Source organism: Lepisma saccharinum, chromosome 6, assembly GCF_977018435.1.
Source record: "Lepisma saccharinum chromosome 6, izLepSacc3.1, whole genome shotgun sequence".
Classification (NCBI taxonomy): domain Eukaryota; kingdom Metazoa; phylum Arthropoda; class Insecta; order Zygentoma; family Lepismatidae; genus Lepisma; species Lepisma saccharinum.
Window position 1 is genome coordinate 42,884,281 of NC_139234.1, and position 16,849 is coordinate 42,901,129.

General features: G+C 35.3%; 1 protein-coding gene across 4 annotated transcripts in view; it reads right to left on the bottom strand.

Moving 5' to 3' along the window:
* Positions 1-372: 372 nt before the first annotated feature.
* LOC145989369 (ubiquinone biosynthesis O-methyltransferase-like) overlaps positions 373-16,849 on the bottom strand; it is a 42,648-nt gene continuing 26,171 nt past the window's right edge. For all 4 annotated transcript variants that reach the window (XM_083124711.1, XM_083124712.1, XM_083124709.1 and 1 more), the window contains exons 4-7: positions 16,664-16,790; positions 11,224-11,463; positions 3,828-3,987; positions 373-752 (exon numbers count right to left, since the gene is read on the bottom strand). In XM_083124711.1, the coding sequence (XP_082980837.1) occupies positions 514-752; positions 3,828-3,987; positions 11,224-11,463; positions 16,664-16,790 (766 nt within the window). In that variant the 3' untranslated portion in view covers positions 373-513. The remainder of the gene's footprint in view (positions 753-3,827; positions 3,988-11,223; positions 11,464-16,663; positions 16,791-16,849) is intronic.

Genomic DNA, 16,849 nt, shown 5'->3' on the forward strand with positions numbered 1-16,849 from the left:
ATACATAATTGTAAGTAAAAGTAAAGTAAAGTGCTCCCCTGTGCTTAGCACCACGCCATGAAGGTGTATAGGGGGTGTGGGGGTAACGCCCCACACTTTCTTGATCTGGTCATGAGTGGGGGTGAGATGTGATCAGCATCACGCCCCTGACCACCTTTACCCCCCAGGGTTTCCCCCAGGTACCCATGTTATTCGATGCTGGGTGGGTGCCGGGGCTGCTTCCAACGTTAGAAAAGTTCCCGGATTTGAAATTGGCCGAGGATCGAACCCAGGACCTTGAGCATGGTAGCCAGATGCGTTACCGACTGAGCCACCGCAGCCACACATACATAATTGTAAGAGATTTGAAAAGAAACAGGCAGGTATTTAACAACATTTTGTTTTATTTATACAATCTCAATTTCTTCTTATCCAAACACTATGAGTTTGAAATAAAACTCTACCTATATAAAACGATGATGCAATTACACAGTTTGCATACAAATACTATGCTTATGAATAAAAAATGTCTACTTATTGCAGGGGATCACTTTTGTCTTTGGTTTCAGGCACTTTCCGAGTCCTTAGCTTCACTTCTGGTGTTTTGTCTGTATGTTCCTTCACTTCCTGCTTTATGTCTGTTGCATTCTGTGGATTTGTTTTGTGTTTTACAGCATGAAGGGCATAATTAACAGAAGTATTTGATGTCCATGACCAATTATTATGTAAAAAGTTATACATCATACCATGTATTAGTACAGTTCTGCAGCAATCTGAAAATAAAATTGGTTAATTAAATTAGCAGTTACAAAAAGGGTGTCTCAAAATAAATGCAGGATTTAAATTGTGTGCCATTTTTTTCCCGCAGGGTTGGCAGCATTCTGCAAGTCACATGTACATTACAGTAAGTCAATATGAATCGATACACGACGAAGGAGCAAGTTCATTACAAGTATGGAGACTGTGGGCAAATCACCTAACATTTTCAGTAGAAGAGCCCCAAATGAAACAACTCTGCAACTTCACACCATGCGAATGTTTTCTCTGGGGATTCATTAAGTCCAAAGTTTATGCTGCGAAAATGATAACGATTCCTGAATTGAAAGCAAAAATTCAAAGAGTTATCAACGGCATTGAGCCGCAGTTAAGCTTAAAAGTGATCCAGAATTTTGTCAAAAGAATTCGAGTGTGTCAAATGCGTCATGAAGGACATTTGTCAGATATTCTCATCTACATTTAATGGCAATGTTTAACCTTTCAAATAATGTAATAACTTTGTCAACTAATAAACATATAAAAAGTTTTTTTTCTTAAATAAAATCTTTTTGGACATCCTTTACAATGTTTACAATAACAAATTTAGGGTTATTAACCACAATCTTTACATATATCCTCAAATCAATGGGTACCTTAGGGTGCAAAGGCAGCCAGAGAGTGATGCTGATCATATCTCCAAAAATGGCTGAGATCGAGTATCTGTGGGGCCCTACCCCCATATCCCGAAAATGTGCTTTCATGGCACTGTGCTATATGCATGGGGAACTTTACCTTTTATATTAAGACCACGGTAACTTGTGGAGCCTAATATTTACCAGATTTCTCACAAATTAGAAATTAATTCAAATTACACACGAGAATTTTGTTTCCAAAGTTTAAAAGCTCATTTCATACTAAATTCCAGTCTCACAAACCTCGGAAATTGTTATTACACAGCATTTAAATAGCACTTATATACGAACGCTGATAATTCTTTATGAATTCAGAGTATCTTTCAAATATAGGATAACATTTTTATCTATGTTTCAAATGTAGGATAACATTTTTATCTAGGGAAGATGTTAGAGATGATCCATACTGCCAGCTATCCTTGCATTTTGACATCAGAGAACATCAAAAAAAGTGTCTGTAGGTTGTCATGATAGCTACTTGAGCGTTCGAGTAATTGTTGAATTAGCAAATATGCATAAAGAAAGTGTTAGACAGATTTACATGAGGTTCTTCAGATGAAAAAAATTGCATGCGAAAATGGTGCCAAAACTTCTCTCAATCTCATTCAATGAGAAGAACGTGTTTTGGAGGAGAGGCTAGTGCCATGGTTTAGTTTCTTCATAAAACTGTAGACACATTAACAATTAATGTATGTACATGTGTGTACATATTTCTTTTTTTACGTAAACTTCTGTTTGCTTGAAATAATTTGAATTAAAAATTTGGCATTAGCTTTGGGGCACATGAGTACCATGCTAATATTTGGTTTTGGTGCTAAATTTTGATGTTTCAGTCCAATTTCTGGAGCTTTCCTCAGTAGTTTATTCCAGGTTAGTTAAAACATCTATAAAATGGGTTTACAGTAGGGCCGAGTGGATACGGATGCTGATGGAATTTGCATATTTTGCAGTGTCCACATAAATGATGCACAATATTTGCAGTCTAATTAACCTGGAAATTATGCAAAACTCAAAATATTAATTTATTTTGCAACAGTATTATGTGAAAAATACTGATTAATTTTCAAGCATTGGTTTGAGGTGAAGTTTTTGTTTTAAATCCACTTTATGTACAGATAGGCTAATCGGGACTGAACCTACAGTTTAATGTGGGATCCGATTCATTGTCCAATGTCTGCACTGGGTATCAAACCCACGAGCCCTTGATTACAAAATGACTCATGTACTGGTATTGGCATTTCTGAAAATTGGCGGCATAACCAGCATTGGTTTTGCTGACCTCCGTAGCAGAGTAGTTCACATATTGTGCTATGATTTCGGAGGTCCTGGGTTCAAATCCCAGCATGGGTGTTCTTTGTGAGTGTCCTTTTATCAATTTCATCATATCATCACTCATTTTCATCTTCACAATTAGTTAAACAGCCCTAGTTAAAACGGTAAAATGTCCAACAATTAAATCAGGACGGTGGCCATATTGGGAACGGGGGGCATACTGAAGCAGTTCGTGAGTGAATCCACCTACCAATATGTATGATGGCATCTGAACGATGCTGGATCAGTTCTTGTCCACTCGTGGCTACTGCGTTTCTTACCAAGATGGCTGAGGACTATTGAGGACATTACTATTGTTAGAGGGATGCATATTTCGTTTTTGACGAAAGCACAAATGTGAAACAACACACTGTAATGTCCATTTTTCATGTTTTCGAAAGGGGTGAGGTGCATTTTCTTACCATGTTTTGTCATGAAATGATGTGAAATCAACTGCGAAATAAACTGCTAAACACTTAACACGAAATTAAGGGTTTACATACTGATGTGACACTTTCTAAAGTCTGAACTATCCTGTGAACAAATCATGGAAAATTGGTTACTTCTGCTGTAAATATCTAAGAATCAAAGATGGACTCCTTAACACAGGATTAAACTTTATACTCTGATAACTACATAAGTGTACTATTAGAAGGGGAAATGTTAATTTTGTGTAATTTTTAAAATCAAATTTTGGGATATATTTACCATTTAACACTGAAATGCCATTTTCTCTGATAAACTTACTTTTCATTTTTCCGCGTAAATTTTTCTCACGATGATTTCACCATCCGTCTGTTGGCTTCACAGGCATGTACAGTATGCGGAAAAATGAAAAGTAAGTTTATCAGAGTAATTACCTATCTCCGCGTAACCGTCAAACAGATATCTTTAGATACAAACTGAAATGCCATTTTATATACCACTTCTGATATCGAAATGTGAGAAGTTTTTGTATCTTTTATCTTTTATTCACCATAAATATGTGGCTCTATATTACGAATCATCCTATATTTTTGGAAATAAATAAATCTGAAGCAATTCTTTATTCTTCCAACGAAGTTGTTGGTAATCTATAAAGTAACTTACTTTTCTCCAGTATGTGCAGAGCTTCTTCTGGAGCCAAAAATTTATCCCACGAATGAGTCCCTGCAGGTAGCAAGCTCAGTACATATTCTGCTGCAATAATTGCTGCCAGCCAGGAAAACGTTGTTCTGTTGATAGATGTTATAAAGAAGGAACCACCAGGCTGGAAAAAAATAAATCTATGAAAGAAGAACGATAACTACAGGAAGGTTATTTCAGTAGTTTACCACCAGTGTGTCGGCCGTTCGGCGGACCCTTCATGCAACAGGTCCCGGCAAATTGCATTACAGGAAGTCCGTAACAGAAACTGCTTGTTTTGTAATGTTTCCACTTTTCACAATTACAGTTACAATTACAATTGAAATAAGCATGTGCCTTGTCTCAAGGATGCTGGAAAAGGTGTCCTCCTAAATACAAATATTTCTGGAATCTTATTTCTGACCTAATCTTAAATTAGACATCGCTACTTTATCCTCAGTTGTCACGACAGCGGTGGCAGATTATCGGGGAGTTGTCAGCCGGGAGAGGGCACTTCATACTGCACCTGTCGGCAGTGATGCCAAATGTAGGGACGCATAGGGACTTTTCACTATATTTCGCAATGCTTAGGGACAGATTTTGCCAAATGAGAAATGAGGGAAAACGTAGGTGCTTTTTTTAATCTTGGAAATTAACATTTTATTGTGCAAAGGTGCAAAGCATACTCGCCAGTCAGTTGCACTTTCTTCATGCTTGGTTTGGAATGAATGGATTAGTTTATCTGGATACTTTAGCGAGGAGGAGAAAAAAGAACTAACAAACAAATCTCCATCAGAATTTTGGAACATGTTATTGGTTACCAAGAACTCTCAAGGCAAGTTCTTTTTTGAAAACATTTCCACTCTCGCGAAAATAGTGCTAACATTACTGCATTATAACGCGGAAATGGAAAGAATATTTTCAATGTTAAGTGATACAAAAACAAAAAAGAGAAATAAAATGGGACCAGAATTGTTAAAGACTGCAGGAAATACAGCATATATCACCAACCAACATCTATCTCTTCACAGCAGCAGCATGTATGACTTCAAAGAACATAATCATCAGTAAACAACTCAACGTTATTCATTAGGGGTGTGCGGGATCACAAAAAGTCAGGAATGGGATCAGGAAAAAAAATTCCCATCCCGACTTTTCTGGTTCCCAAGGAATTAAGAAATACCGAATGGTCACTTTAAAAAGTCGTTAATTCTCGACGTTTTCTGCATTGTAAGTTTCTGAAACTTATCGGAAATTGTAAGTTTTTATTCTAGAAATGCAAAAACAATCATTTAAAGTGAAAAATTTTTCAGTCCCGAATGTTGGGATTTAAAAAAATTCCCATCCCGATCCAAAAATTTCTGTCCCACACACCCCTATTATTCATTAAGGCAAGAATTTACAATACCAGACCCTTCTGTAATTTCTATGCTACGTCTTATACTCACGAAATAATTAGTCGAGATGATTTATCTCAAGTTAACATGTTGGGGTGAGGTGAAAAAATTGTTCATTAACATGTAAAAGTTGTAAAATAAGCTTTTCAATTCTTGCAATGATTCTCTGTATACAAGTATGGTAGCCATATTTGTTGATATGAACAATTGACGTTCGCAATTAGTTACGCTGTCTACAGCTTTACCACACTGTTGATTTCATACTTGGAGAGCATGGATCATGTAAGAATAGCGGAAGAGAACAGTAAAAAAGTTGTTAATGTTGTACAGATTGTTAGGTGGAGTGTGCAGGAGGATGGCCGTGGGCTAATTAATAAACTTATGGATTTCGGTATATTGCCCAAAGAAGGTGCTTACATGTGACAGTGACAATCACGATGTAGAAGAACATGTGGACTGATTTGATTACAGGTAAGTTTGGCAACAGTGCATCGATCATAAAATTGCAGGATACGAAAATAGCATCTTCGATGATGAACGTTTCCCATTAAAGTGCTACGAAAATAAGATTTTTTTATCGGTTCGTAATCACAATTACTGCAAAACCATTCAGGAATAGCCCCACTGACCACTTTCGGCAAGGTTAGGTTAGGCAAGGCTAACATAGTTAAAATTTGGGCTCGAAAAAAACATGCACGGGTAGCCCCACAAACCATTGTTGGATAGCCCCACGAACCATTCAGGAAAGGTTAGGTTAGGTTAGGATAGGTAAACATAGTTAAAATTTGGGGTCGTAGTAATATCAGGAATGTATATTTCGTTTTTTAAGTATTGGAAACACAAAATCTTCCAGTAAATAATGAGCAATCGTGCTGATCGCGGACCACTCAATTTCACTTTTTTGCAATTTCTACATGTGACCCCCAAATTTTAACTTCAAATTCGTGATTAGGAGGCCTCAATTAGTGAGTATGCGAAATATTACAAAAATCGGGGAGGGGTCCTGTATTGTAAATTCGCTCCTTCATTAATTGTGGAAGCACCGAGCAGAAAGATTTGGTACGTAAATGTGTATATTTTATCTTCTGATTTTGCATGCTCATGAGGTGGTGTTTTTTTTTAGTCGCTTTACCTGGCATAGGGACATTTGGTCAGTTGTAGGGATATTTTGAATACGTCTGTAGGGACATTGCCGAAAAATGGTTAGCAACACTGTCGAAAAATGGTTAGCAACACTGTCAGCTACCAGACGTAGTCAGTATACGTTCATGTTCACTTCTGTTTGCATTTATCAGTACGCGTGTTGTTTATACTGTGTCATTGAGTTGGTGTGCTACTCATGGCCAGTGCTTTATTGAGTGTTAATTGTTATTCATACATTAGTTATGCCACTAAACAAATATAGTCTTGAACAAAGAATTTTTATGTACGATAATTACGTGAAAACGAATTCTTGCAGAAAAGTGGTCAGGCAATTACGAGAGACAGGATCTCTTGAACCTAAGAAACATGTTGTATTGCTGTTAAGGAGGTCATTTTCAACATCTCTTATAACACAGGAGGTTAGTGATCATCATTATTATTACCTTTAAATATCATTTTACGCTTTCAGTTTGGTTTATGCTGTCTTCCCTTTCTGTCAAATGAGGATAAAGTAGCAATGTCTAATCCAAGATTATATGTCAGAAATAAGGTGCCAGAAATATTTGTATTTGGGAGGACACCTTTTCCACACAGCATCCTTGCGACAAGGTATGTGCTTATTTCAATTGTAATTGTAACTGTAATTGTGAAAAGTGGAAACATTACAAAACAAATGGTTTCTGTTACGGACTTCCTTAATGCAATTTGCCGGGACCTAATTGCATGAAGAGGCCGCTGAACGGCCGACACTCTGGCGGTGAACGACTGAAATAACCTCCTTGTATTGATTAAGTTAATTGATAAAGCAAGTTAATGAAGAGATTCTTCCTTGATATCTGGATACGCTTTCAAGCTCTCTAAAGCAAATCTCAAACAATCTGGCTAACATTCCAAGAAAACCATTTAATCATTCGCCACAGGAAAGTTTCAATAATTATTTATGTTACTTAGGTTCTGCACTGAATAAATACAGTAGAACCTCAATTTTTCATTTCTGGATTTTGATTTTTGCCACATTTTAAATTTAGACTGGCCTAGTCACAATAAACAAAACATATTAGTACAATTTCCCTGATTTTATATTTTCCTGGATTTTATGTTATTTAGCCAAAATTCCCTGAAGAGAATATAATTACGAATTCACTGTATTTTATATTTGGTTGGAAAATTTATCTAGAGCTGCAGTGGTCCAGTTGTTAGGGAGGCTGACTGCCACATGGGAGAAAGAATGGCCTACATGTGAATGTGTGGAGCCTATCAGCAACCCCTCCCACAAGTGCCTTCACAGCATGTTGCAATGTAGAGGGAGTCTTTACCTTTATCATTATTATTTTCCTGTAGTTTACAGTTATTACAAGCATAAGAAAACAGTTTTTCTTTGTGACGTTTCAGGAGAACACATGCTCCTTTCATCAGACATTTATTTTATAAACTACAGGAAAATAATTCTATAATGCAAGCAATGCGTACATACAAGAAAAACTTTATCATTATGTTGTAAATAAACATTCACATATAAATAGATGATAAAAACATGTTGCTAGAAATCTGAGAATTTAGGAGAAAAACTGAGGCTCCAAAGAGGAAGGTAAACAAAAAATATTATTACAAAAAATCATATTTTGAAACTGGTTTTTATTCTTCTGTTGATGTTTCATACTAGTTCTCTGTACTAGAACAAAATGTCACCACCATAAGAAAAGAAAATACTTTCAAAATAAGATTTATTGTATTATTTTGTAATAATACAGTGTTTATGCAAACTTTTAAGTAGAGCACAGATAGAAAAGAGAGCTCAAGATACAAAACAATAACCATTACATAGTATGCAAGTGCTTGTCTTCATTTCTTGATAACACAACAAACAGTATTATGCATATTGCACAAAATGATTATCTTTGAATAAACCATATGTAACAATTCTGCAAACAAACCTATTGCTTTAGAATTCATCCAATTAATATCTAAAGACAGCTTTCACCATCTATACTTATTTACCTGCCTGCAAATGTATTTATATATTTACTTAAAGTTTCAGGTGCAGTACTGAATAACCATTTTACACTGAAACTCTAACAGCAGCAGAAAAACACAACATAAGATGAAACAGGTGAATAAAAATACTTTGTTAATGATGGTCGAAAACTGTGTTCTAGAAATGTTCACATTTTGCAACAAACGGCTGGTTAGCCCCACGTTATGGGCTCCACTTGCAACAAACAAGGCCGTCCGCCCGTTGCCAAGGCACACGACACACCGGCTCGGTCCCCTCGACAGACAAAGACCGGGCGTCGCTGCCTACCAAATATCTTTCTGTTATAAATATATAAATGCCACGACTACGCTCAGTTCCTGCGGGGCATGAGACCCCGCATCCCAAAGTTCGGGTAAGGGTCTGCTTTTGAATAATAATATAATTAAAATTAAATTTATGCTTACTTATCTAAGACTTCAAAATAAGTTAACCATTCTCATGCTTGAACCTCCATCGTGATCGCACCTGCATCCCACTGACCAGTGAGGATACGCATGCAAGTCGCGAGCGATATCAGCATAATCGAATCTGACGTCCTTTAGATTGATAAAGCCTCCGCCTCACTGACCAGTGACGGTGGGACACCTCACCAACCAAAAGGATGCCAGTTAATTTATACTTATTAGACAAATTTACTATAAGGAAATACCAATTAACGATTATAAATTTATTTACAAATCCAAACATTAGTTAGGTTGAAAGAAAAATATACAATCTTCTGATCAAGAGAAAACTACAATGCCAAAATTAAATTTTTGTTCAAAAATTACTTCCGTAACAGACTGAAACTTGCTTTCGAGTAAACATACAATCCAGAGAGCTCTCTCTTATATATATTGTCCATATCCCATCATAGAACTAACCCAGCTTAACTTGGTTTCAATAAACAGGTGACAAATTATTCAGTAATGATCGACAAAATTTCTATTAACCACAACCAAAGGAAGATTTACATAAACATCTATCTGTAAATATCTATTCGTGCTTCTGTCATATTTTCACATCTGCATTATGTTCTCTAGAACTCATGAGGTATACTACCCTCTTCAGGGCCAACCTCCAATAACATTCATAACAAAATATAAGGGGAGCCTTTCTCTACCCAATATCAAAGCCATATCTCGGCCACAAATTACAAATGTCCACGTGGAATTCCTTAACATAACAGGGGACTCTGTCTACCCTTTTTGGTTACTCACATTGCAAAAGCAAAACAATAGACCTTTACATTAAATGATTTTCTACAAAAACATATACTCAACCGGTCACCTATTATAACTGTTTCAAAATTATATTTAATATAAAACCAAAATAAGAGAAACCAATAAACGTTCCGGATACTCAGACTTTAAAAAATGGACGTGAAACTATATAAGCTATCAGATTTAAAAGACATCCTCTGACCAGAGGTATGCTCTCGGATTTAAGTATCAAAGAAACAAATTTATTTAAATGAACCTCCTGACCAGGAGAATTCAGAATGATTTAAGAAATTACTCGACGAGAAGGATGTATATCTTGAATTTATATCGGAGTCACACTGACCAGTGCCAACTTCGACTGGATTTAAGAATCAAAATTTTAAATTATTAAGATTAAATAAGTATGAATCAAATTATTTATATGCTCGCTAAATCCCCTTTAAGGATCATGCTGACCAGCACAAATCCTGAAAGGTGGCTTACGGAGAACCTCGGACATTGTGGAAGGGAGAGCTGACCAGCCACTCCCCACACAACGCCCGTATTCTCCCAGCCCTGGACCTCGACAAGCGATTTAATCACCTAACGATTCCGGAATCTACCGCTATACTGATTATTCTGCCAGCGAAACGGCTGGTATTTATACTTGCGGGATTGTGCAATTCTATTTCCCAACAAAAGATTTCGACAAACTGAAAAGTTATTTTTAGCATCCAACAATTACCCCTTCCAAAAAGGCATATCCAGAAACACAATGCAAGCTAAACTTATTTACAAACCCACGCAGCGCCGAACGAAAAAGAACCCATTGTTGTTAAGAAAGAAAAATAATGCAAGCTTCAACTTGCTTCGCGTTCTTTTTCGCTTGGCAGAAACTGCGTTACAATTTTTTAACAAAGATAAAATGTACATTCAAAAGATTAAAACTCCAAAAGAATTTATACGAGGGCTATCGAAAAGTAATTTAAATATTAAAGAAATTTACCAAAATTTTTCAATCGTTACAATTTGGAGGCAAGTTATTGTATAAATGCAGCAGCCTTTCAAAAAACAAGTGTTTAAAATATGTAGCACCACAAAAAAGCTCTCAGGAAAAAAAAAGTGTTTAAAAGATGCATTAGCACTAACAGTGAAATAACACAAAAATAAATGTAGACATTATTGTTGTAAAATTCATGTAAAAAATTCATTTCCTTGTGTATATCCAACAAGGTCGTGAAAGTATCACATGGTCAAAAAATCAGATGAACTAATTTTATCAGATAAAATAATTTCATCTGGCAAGTGAACTAAACACACCCTTACGAACTTAATTGCCAAGTTACCTTATCAAAACAGACAAAACTTCTATCAAGATCACATAGTATTTGCATTATATATTGTTATTTTGCACCACTTTTGAGCTGCTTTTTGTTAATCATGACAATGAGAATGATGGGACTGATAAAGGGGCATTCGCATAGAAACTATGCTGGGACTTGAACCCAAGAAGTTTGATGACGAGATTGAAAGTCAACCACTTAAAGTGTGGGAAAATGAAGAAGCCTTGCATCCTATACTGAGCCTAGAAACAGGGAAAGACGACAACGACGATGATAACTCACCTTGAGAACCTGAGAACACATTTTCAAGCATGTTTCTTTATCATCGACATGTTCCAAGACCTCTGAAGCCACTATAGCATCATATACTGGTTCTTGGTCTACAAGGTCCTCGATTGAACTATTAATGTATTTGATTTTATTTGTTATCCTTGGATCCTTAGAGGCATGGCTCTTTGCTGTTTCAATTGATTCTGCACTTGCGTCTACACCTGTGACACTGGCTCCAATTCTTGCAAGGGCCTGAAAGAACATTATACCAGTGCTATGAATGATAATGCATGAACCATAGATAAATAAAATAAACATGTACAATTTTGTAGGGTGGACTGATATGAAGTCTACTGATTCAAACTAAGGCCCAGTTAAAATTATTCATTAACATTAAGGGGGTTCTAAAGCCATGTTAAAGAATAGGCCCAAATTCCCAGACACAACCGTAGCATTAAGATAGATTCGGTAAGGAAGAAATTTTCCGATATGAAAGATTGTTTTATTCACTAGAACCTGGAATACATATAATTTTGTTACGATTAAAGGTATTTAAGTAAATAACAGAAAATATAATGTCTCCGTCATGTTCAAACTGCTGCGTATAGATGGCGTTGAAGTGGTAGTTCTTGTCAAGACCGGTGAATTTTTTGTCTTTTAAGACTAGTAAGGAAGATTTTGTTGTGAAACAACTAATCCAGTGTGTAGCCGCAGTACCTGAAATACTATGTGAAAAAGTGAAAACATTTCGTATCTTCAGAAAGTAGTGGTTATGTTCATGGTTTTTGAAGTGGCGTATCATCATGGTGCTAATTTTAGCATACACTGTTGCCAAACTTTCACTCAGTGTTTTGTAACGATATGATCAATGCAAGTGCTTGATTGCCGGAAACTCAAACCAAGCTACCAGAGAATAACTCATGTAACTACCTCATATAGGAGATCAAGGGGACAAATATTTCATCGAGGAGTGAGAAAAATGGAATAATTTGAAAGGTAAGTCTTGTACTTAATTGTTTGTTGTGTGATATTATCCATTAAAAGAAAAATGTTCGTTATATGAAACAGATGCAGGATGTATATTTATTTAATGTTGAAAAAATATAATGTGACAATTTCTGCGAGAATATCACTTGAACGTAACTGCATGCTTTTTACCCTTCCAAACAAAAATAATAATTGTTTGTATTTTAGGTTATGCATGGTCCAGATATTTATCGTGTTAGGATTCTTACTAGAGCAAGAAATATGCCTCTAATATGAATTACACTGATTACATATGTTGTTATTAAATCAGTATTGCACAAAATGCTCCATCACCATTCTACCCGCTCTATTCACATGTACATCGAATTGCTTACAATTACAAATCAGGCGATTGTTTCACAATTTCATTTTACCCTTGCACGTACATGGTTGTACAAGTCGTTCTGACCTGTTTTCGACATTTTTTATTTCTATTTAGAAACTAGGAGGCAATTTATACAACTTGCAAATATTCATGTACATGTTAGTCTAAGCAAGATTGGATTCGAATAGATTTGGTATAAGATTTCTGAATGTTCTACAATTTATAGAAACTGTTCTGTTATCTTCTTTCACAGAAGCACGTCAGAAACTGGTTGTGGAAAGTGTATAACTCTCTATTCTCTTGACCTTTAAAAATTTAGGACAGCTCGAAGTAAAAGTGTATCATAACTTCATGCTTTAAGGTTTCATCTAAAATTGTAAAAGTACGACAGCTAAGAAACTAAAAGTCTCACCATCTACCCAATCCATAGTTTGCATGTTTATGGAAAATTAGTATACTTGTATATTAGTAAAGATTATTAGTTCTCATATTGTGAAAGTACAAGGGCAATCACATAATTGTGGATAGCATAGAACATCCAGGAAATCATACTTTGTTTTGATCATGTATTTGATATTTGATTTAATATCCTATTGAATTTAAGTAGTCGTTTGTACTTACAGTTTGCTTTGAATTACAGTTAGGTATGAGTATGAAGCTTGACTACAACATTGAATTGTCAAACCATTCTGCATTTGTATTTCCAACTGTAAGGTACTTCTTGTTCTAAATAACAATGTACATAAGCTTGTGATTTTGCAAACTCGAGTGAAGTGTTGCTAAAATATATTAATACAATTAAAAATACAGTTGGAACTGAATGTTCATTTCATTATTTCTTTCGTTATTTTACCTCCATCTTCTACCTCTTGCGACAATAATGATGAGTATAAACACAATGAAACCAGGGTTCGAACCTGGACGAACCTGACTCCATAAAGCGTTGTACTTGTCACATAATATGAAAACATTTCCAATGATTATTTTGTATTTTTCTATGAACGTAAGGGTCTCCCCGATGGTGCAGTGTTAGCATCATCACCTTGTAATCAATAGGTCCTCGGTACAATACTTGGTGGAGTCACATGATGTTCGGATTCCACTTTAAACTATAGGACCAGTCCAGATTAATCTTACTGTGCATAAAGTGGACTTTTAACACCAAATCAATCCATCTATGAATGTAACAATAAGTGCTGCTATTATTTATTAATGCGTGTTCCTGTTAGGTACAAATTAATGTTTAACATTATAAAGTTGTATCTGAGGCACTGAAGTGATCGCCTACCGTGAAGCAAACCAGTAACCCTTTAATTACATGACAATATCATCAACTACTGTAGTACCATTTAGACCCATTATTTTCACAACCATTTACAGAAGATATGTAAGTTTTGTATTTCATTATTAATATTTAACTTATCTAAGGTTGTAACAATATAATTTAAATATTTTTTTAAAATGCATTATAAGTTTTCTCATACAAGATGTTAACTTTTTATTATTTTTGTTTTTCTTTCAGATAAGCATTTGAGGGTTGAACTTTTGTAAAAGAGGACAAGAAAATTCATTGACAATGGCAGCTGTCCACCATCGCAGCTTGGGGATAAGATGCTATGAAATACAAATCGTCAATGAGGATTGTGTGTAATTTACATAATATATGCTCTTTGGAGTGCATAGGCCTATGTTGTTTTTCATTTCTCCACACAACTAGGTGCAATGGTGATGATTTACTAGATATCAAGAGTCCATAATCTGCTCAAGAAATAATGCTCTATGATGCATTAATCTCAGGCTGCACGTAGACAGAAATTGTGAATTATATTCTAGAGCTACTAAAAAGGGAACAGTGCATGGGGTGCGATTTGATAGTCTTGTGTATTAATGAATGGCAAATAATCATTGAGATATTTGTTAGTTGCAATTTTAAGGGATATTTTTTCCCAAAACAAAAGACATTTAGTTCGTCCTGAACTGGATGAGTCTCGCACAGCAAGAAGCACACCTCTCAGAGAACCAGATAATGATTTACAGGTTACGAGGAGAAAAAGTACCAAGATACATTGAAACAAAATATTAACGTAAATTTTGATGGTACCCTAAGTATCTAATTTTTGTAGTCTCGGTAAGCAAAATTTGTTGTGCATACTTTTGACTTTTTGAACTAAGGACTATTGTATGGTATTTGAGAAAACTAGTTAAATATGTTTCATAACAAGGAAAACACTTTTCACCTATGACCATCTTAAGTCTCATAAAATTATAATTTTGTTAATATATGTTTATACATAAAAATATGCAGGTAATAAAGTTTAAACTAAATCTCTGTTACTTAAAAATGAAGAACAGGCTTTTATTTTTGTTTGGAAAAATATATTTTTGTAGGAATGCTGATCAACCAAGAAGTTGTGTATTCCCAAGATAATTGTCGGAGATTACATATGTATGTACTCATGTCATAGGTGTAGTAATATAAATAAGGTAGGGACACCTGCAGTTGTTGATTTTGGTGATGGAAATATAACACTAAATTGTAGATATAGTTATCAATTCCTGTGCATAAAGTGGACTTAAAACAAAAATATTTACAAAATTATAATTATTATTATTATAATTTTAATAATCATCCTTCTTTCAGTCCGGAATTTGCTTGACAATATTGCAAAGTTGCAGTTGAAGAAAATTTGTTTCCATGCAAAAATTTAAGAAAAGCAATTTTAAAACTAACACTTAATTTAGTTACAAGTTATTTGGAGGATTAACAGTGTTACAGTTACTAATTTCAAAAAGTAACTAGTTGCAGCTAGTGTTACTTGAAAATCTTGTCACTTGTTATGTAATTAGTTAGTTACTTCCAAGAACTGGAAATCAGCCAAGGCTGCTAAAAGGATTTTTTCTCAAGGAGGCAGTACTGCTCAGAGTGGGGAGAATGTGGGGGTGATGATATCCACCATAAATCTGACTCTTCTAGGATAATTTTTGCAGCATCCCACCATCCACTGCATGTTCTCCATCTTGTCCATACAAGCTTCAGCTCACCTTTCCCCAAACTGGGTGAAGCATCCAGCCCAGATAGGAATTTCGACTTCGAGCTCTTGGGGTTGGGCAGAGTAAGATTTTTTTTATCATGTCCATTAGTTATAAAAGCTCATATTTTATGTCTTATTATTATTACTTTTTAATATACCGTGGATTTGAACTTCAGACCTGAGTCCGCTTATTGAACTGCAAACTGAATTCGACTTGCTTCCTTTCGATAAACATCAATCACTTTGTTAATGAACAGTTCTTTGTTCTTTGCATTATTTTCTCTTCACCTTGACATATGCATAACTCAGGTTCAACTGTAATAGTAAACTCTGTGGAACTCCCATCAACAAAAGAGAGAGTGGAACGAAAGAGATAGGCATAGTAAGAGAAGAAGGAAGGTGAATATCTAGCAACAAGATACAGGAAAAGAAAATCAGAAAAAGGGAAGGAAGAGAGAAAATAAACAATACCTAAAGTCATACCAAAAAGAAAAAGACCTCAGCCATCTTGCAAACTAAAGTCGACAGTCATTTGTTTACTTCTCTCGCAGGCATCACAGACGAAAGTATTCCCCTCCTTTTGTACCCAATTGCTGCAATGTTGCCATATATATAACTTCTCTTCGTTAGTTAGCTGTCAAAAAATTCACCAATGTTTAATATTACATCTCTGCTTTTGCAGTGTACATTTGTCCCCCACATGATGATACAAACACAGAAAGCATTTGATTGCATCACATATGTTCCCTTTGATAATACCATACGAGAGATTTTTTTCCTTCCTGGTAGGGCAGTAAGTATTTGCTTCATATCTCAGACGGAGAAGGCAAGTATACCCACAGGAACATACGTACTATGTAGTGATTTCAGATGGTATGATAATACCTATTGCAGATACATAGTAGGGAAGGACCTCATATGCAATGTTCAGAGTAGCCTTTAAGTGTCATTCTTTGTCCACTACTTATTCAAGCAAGAATATATGTATCAAACCATGCATTGTTCCAACATGTATAAACTACAAAGCAGTTCAGTTACAATTAACAATAATAATAATAAAAACATGTACCTCACTTAGTATGCCACCTCCACATCCAACATCAAGGATTGATATTCCTGTCAATGGTTGAGGTCCTTTCATATTTTCTGGTTTTATTTGGTGAGTATTAATTAAACCATCTCTAATTAATTGAACTCTGAAATAAAAATAATAATTTAATATTACGGAACAAAACAGAAAAGTTTCAGCAGATAA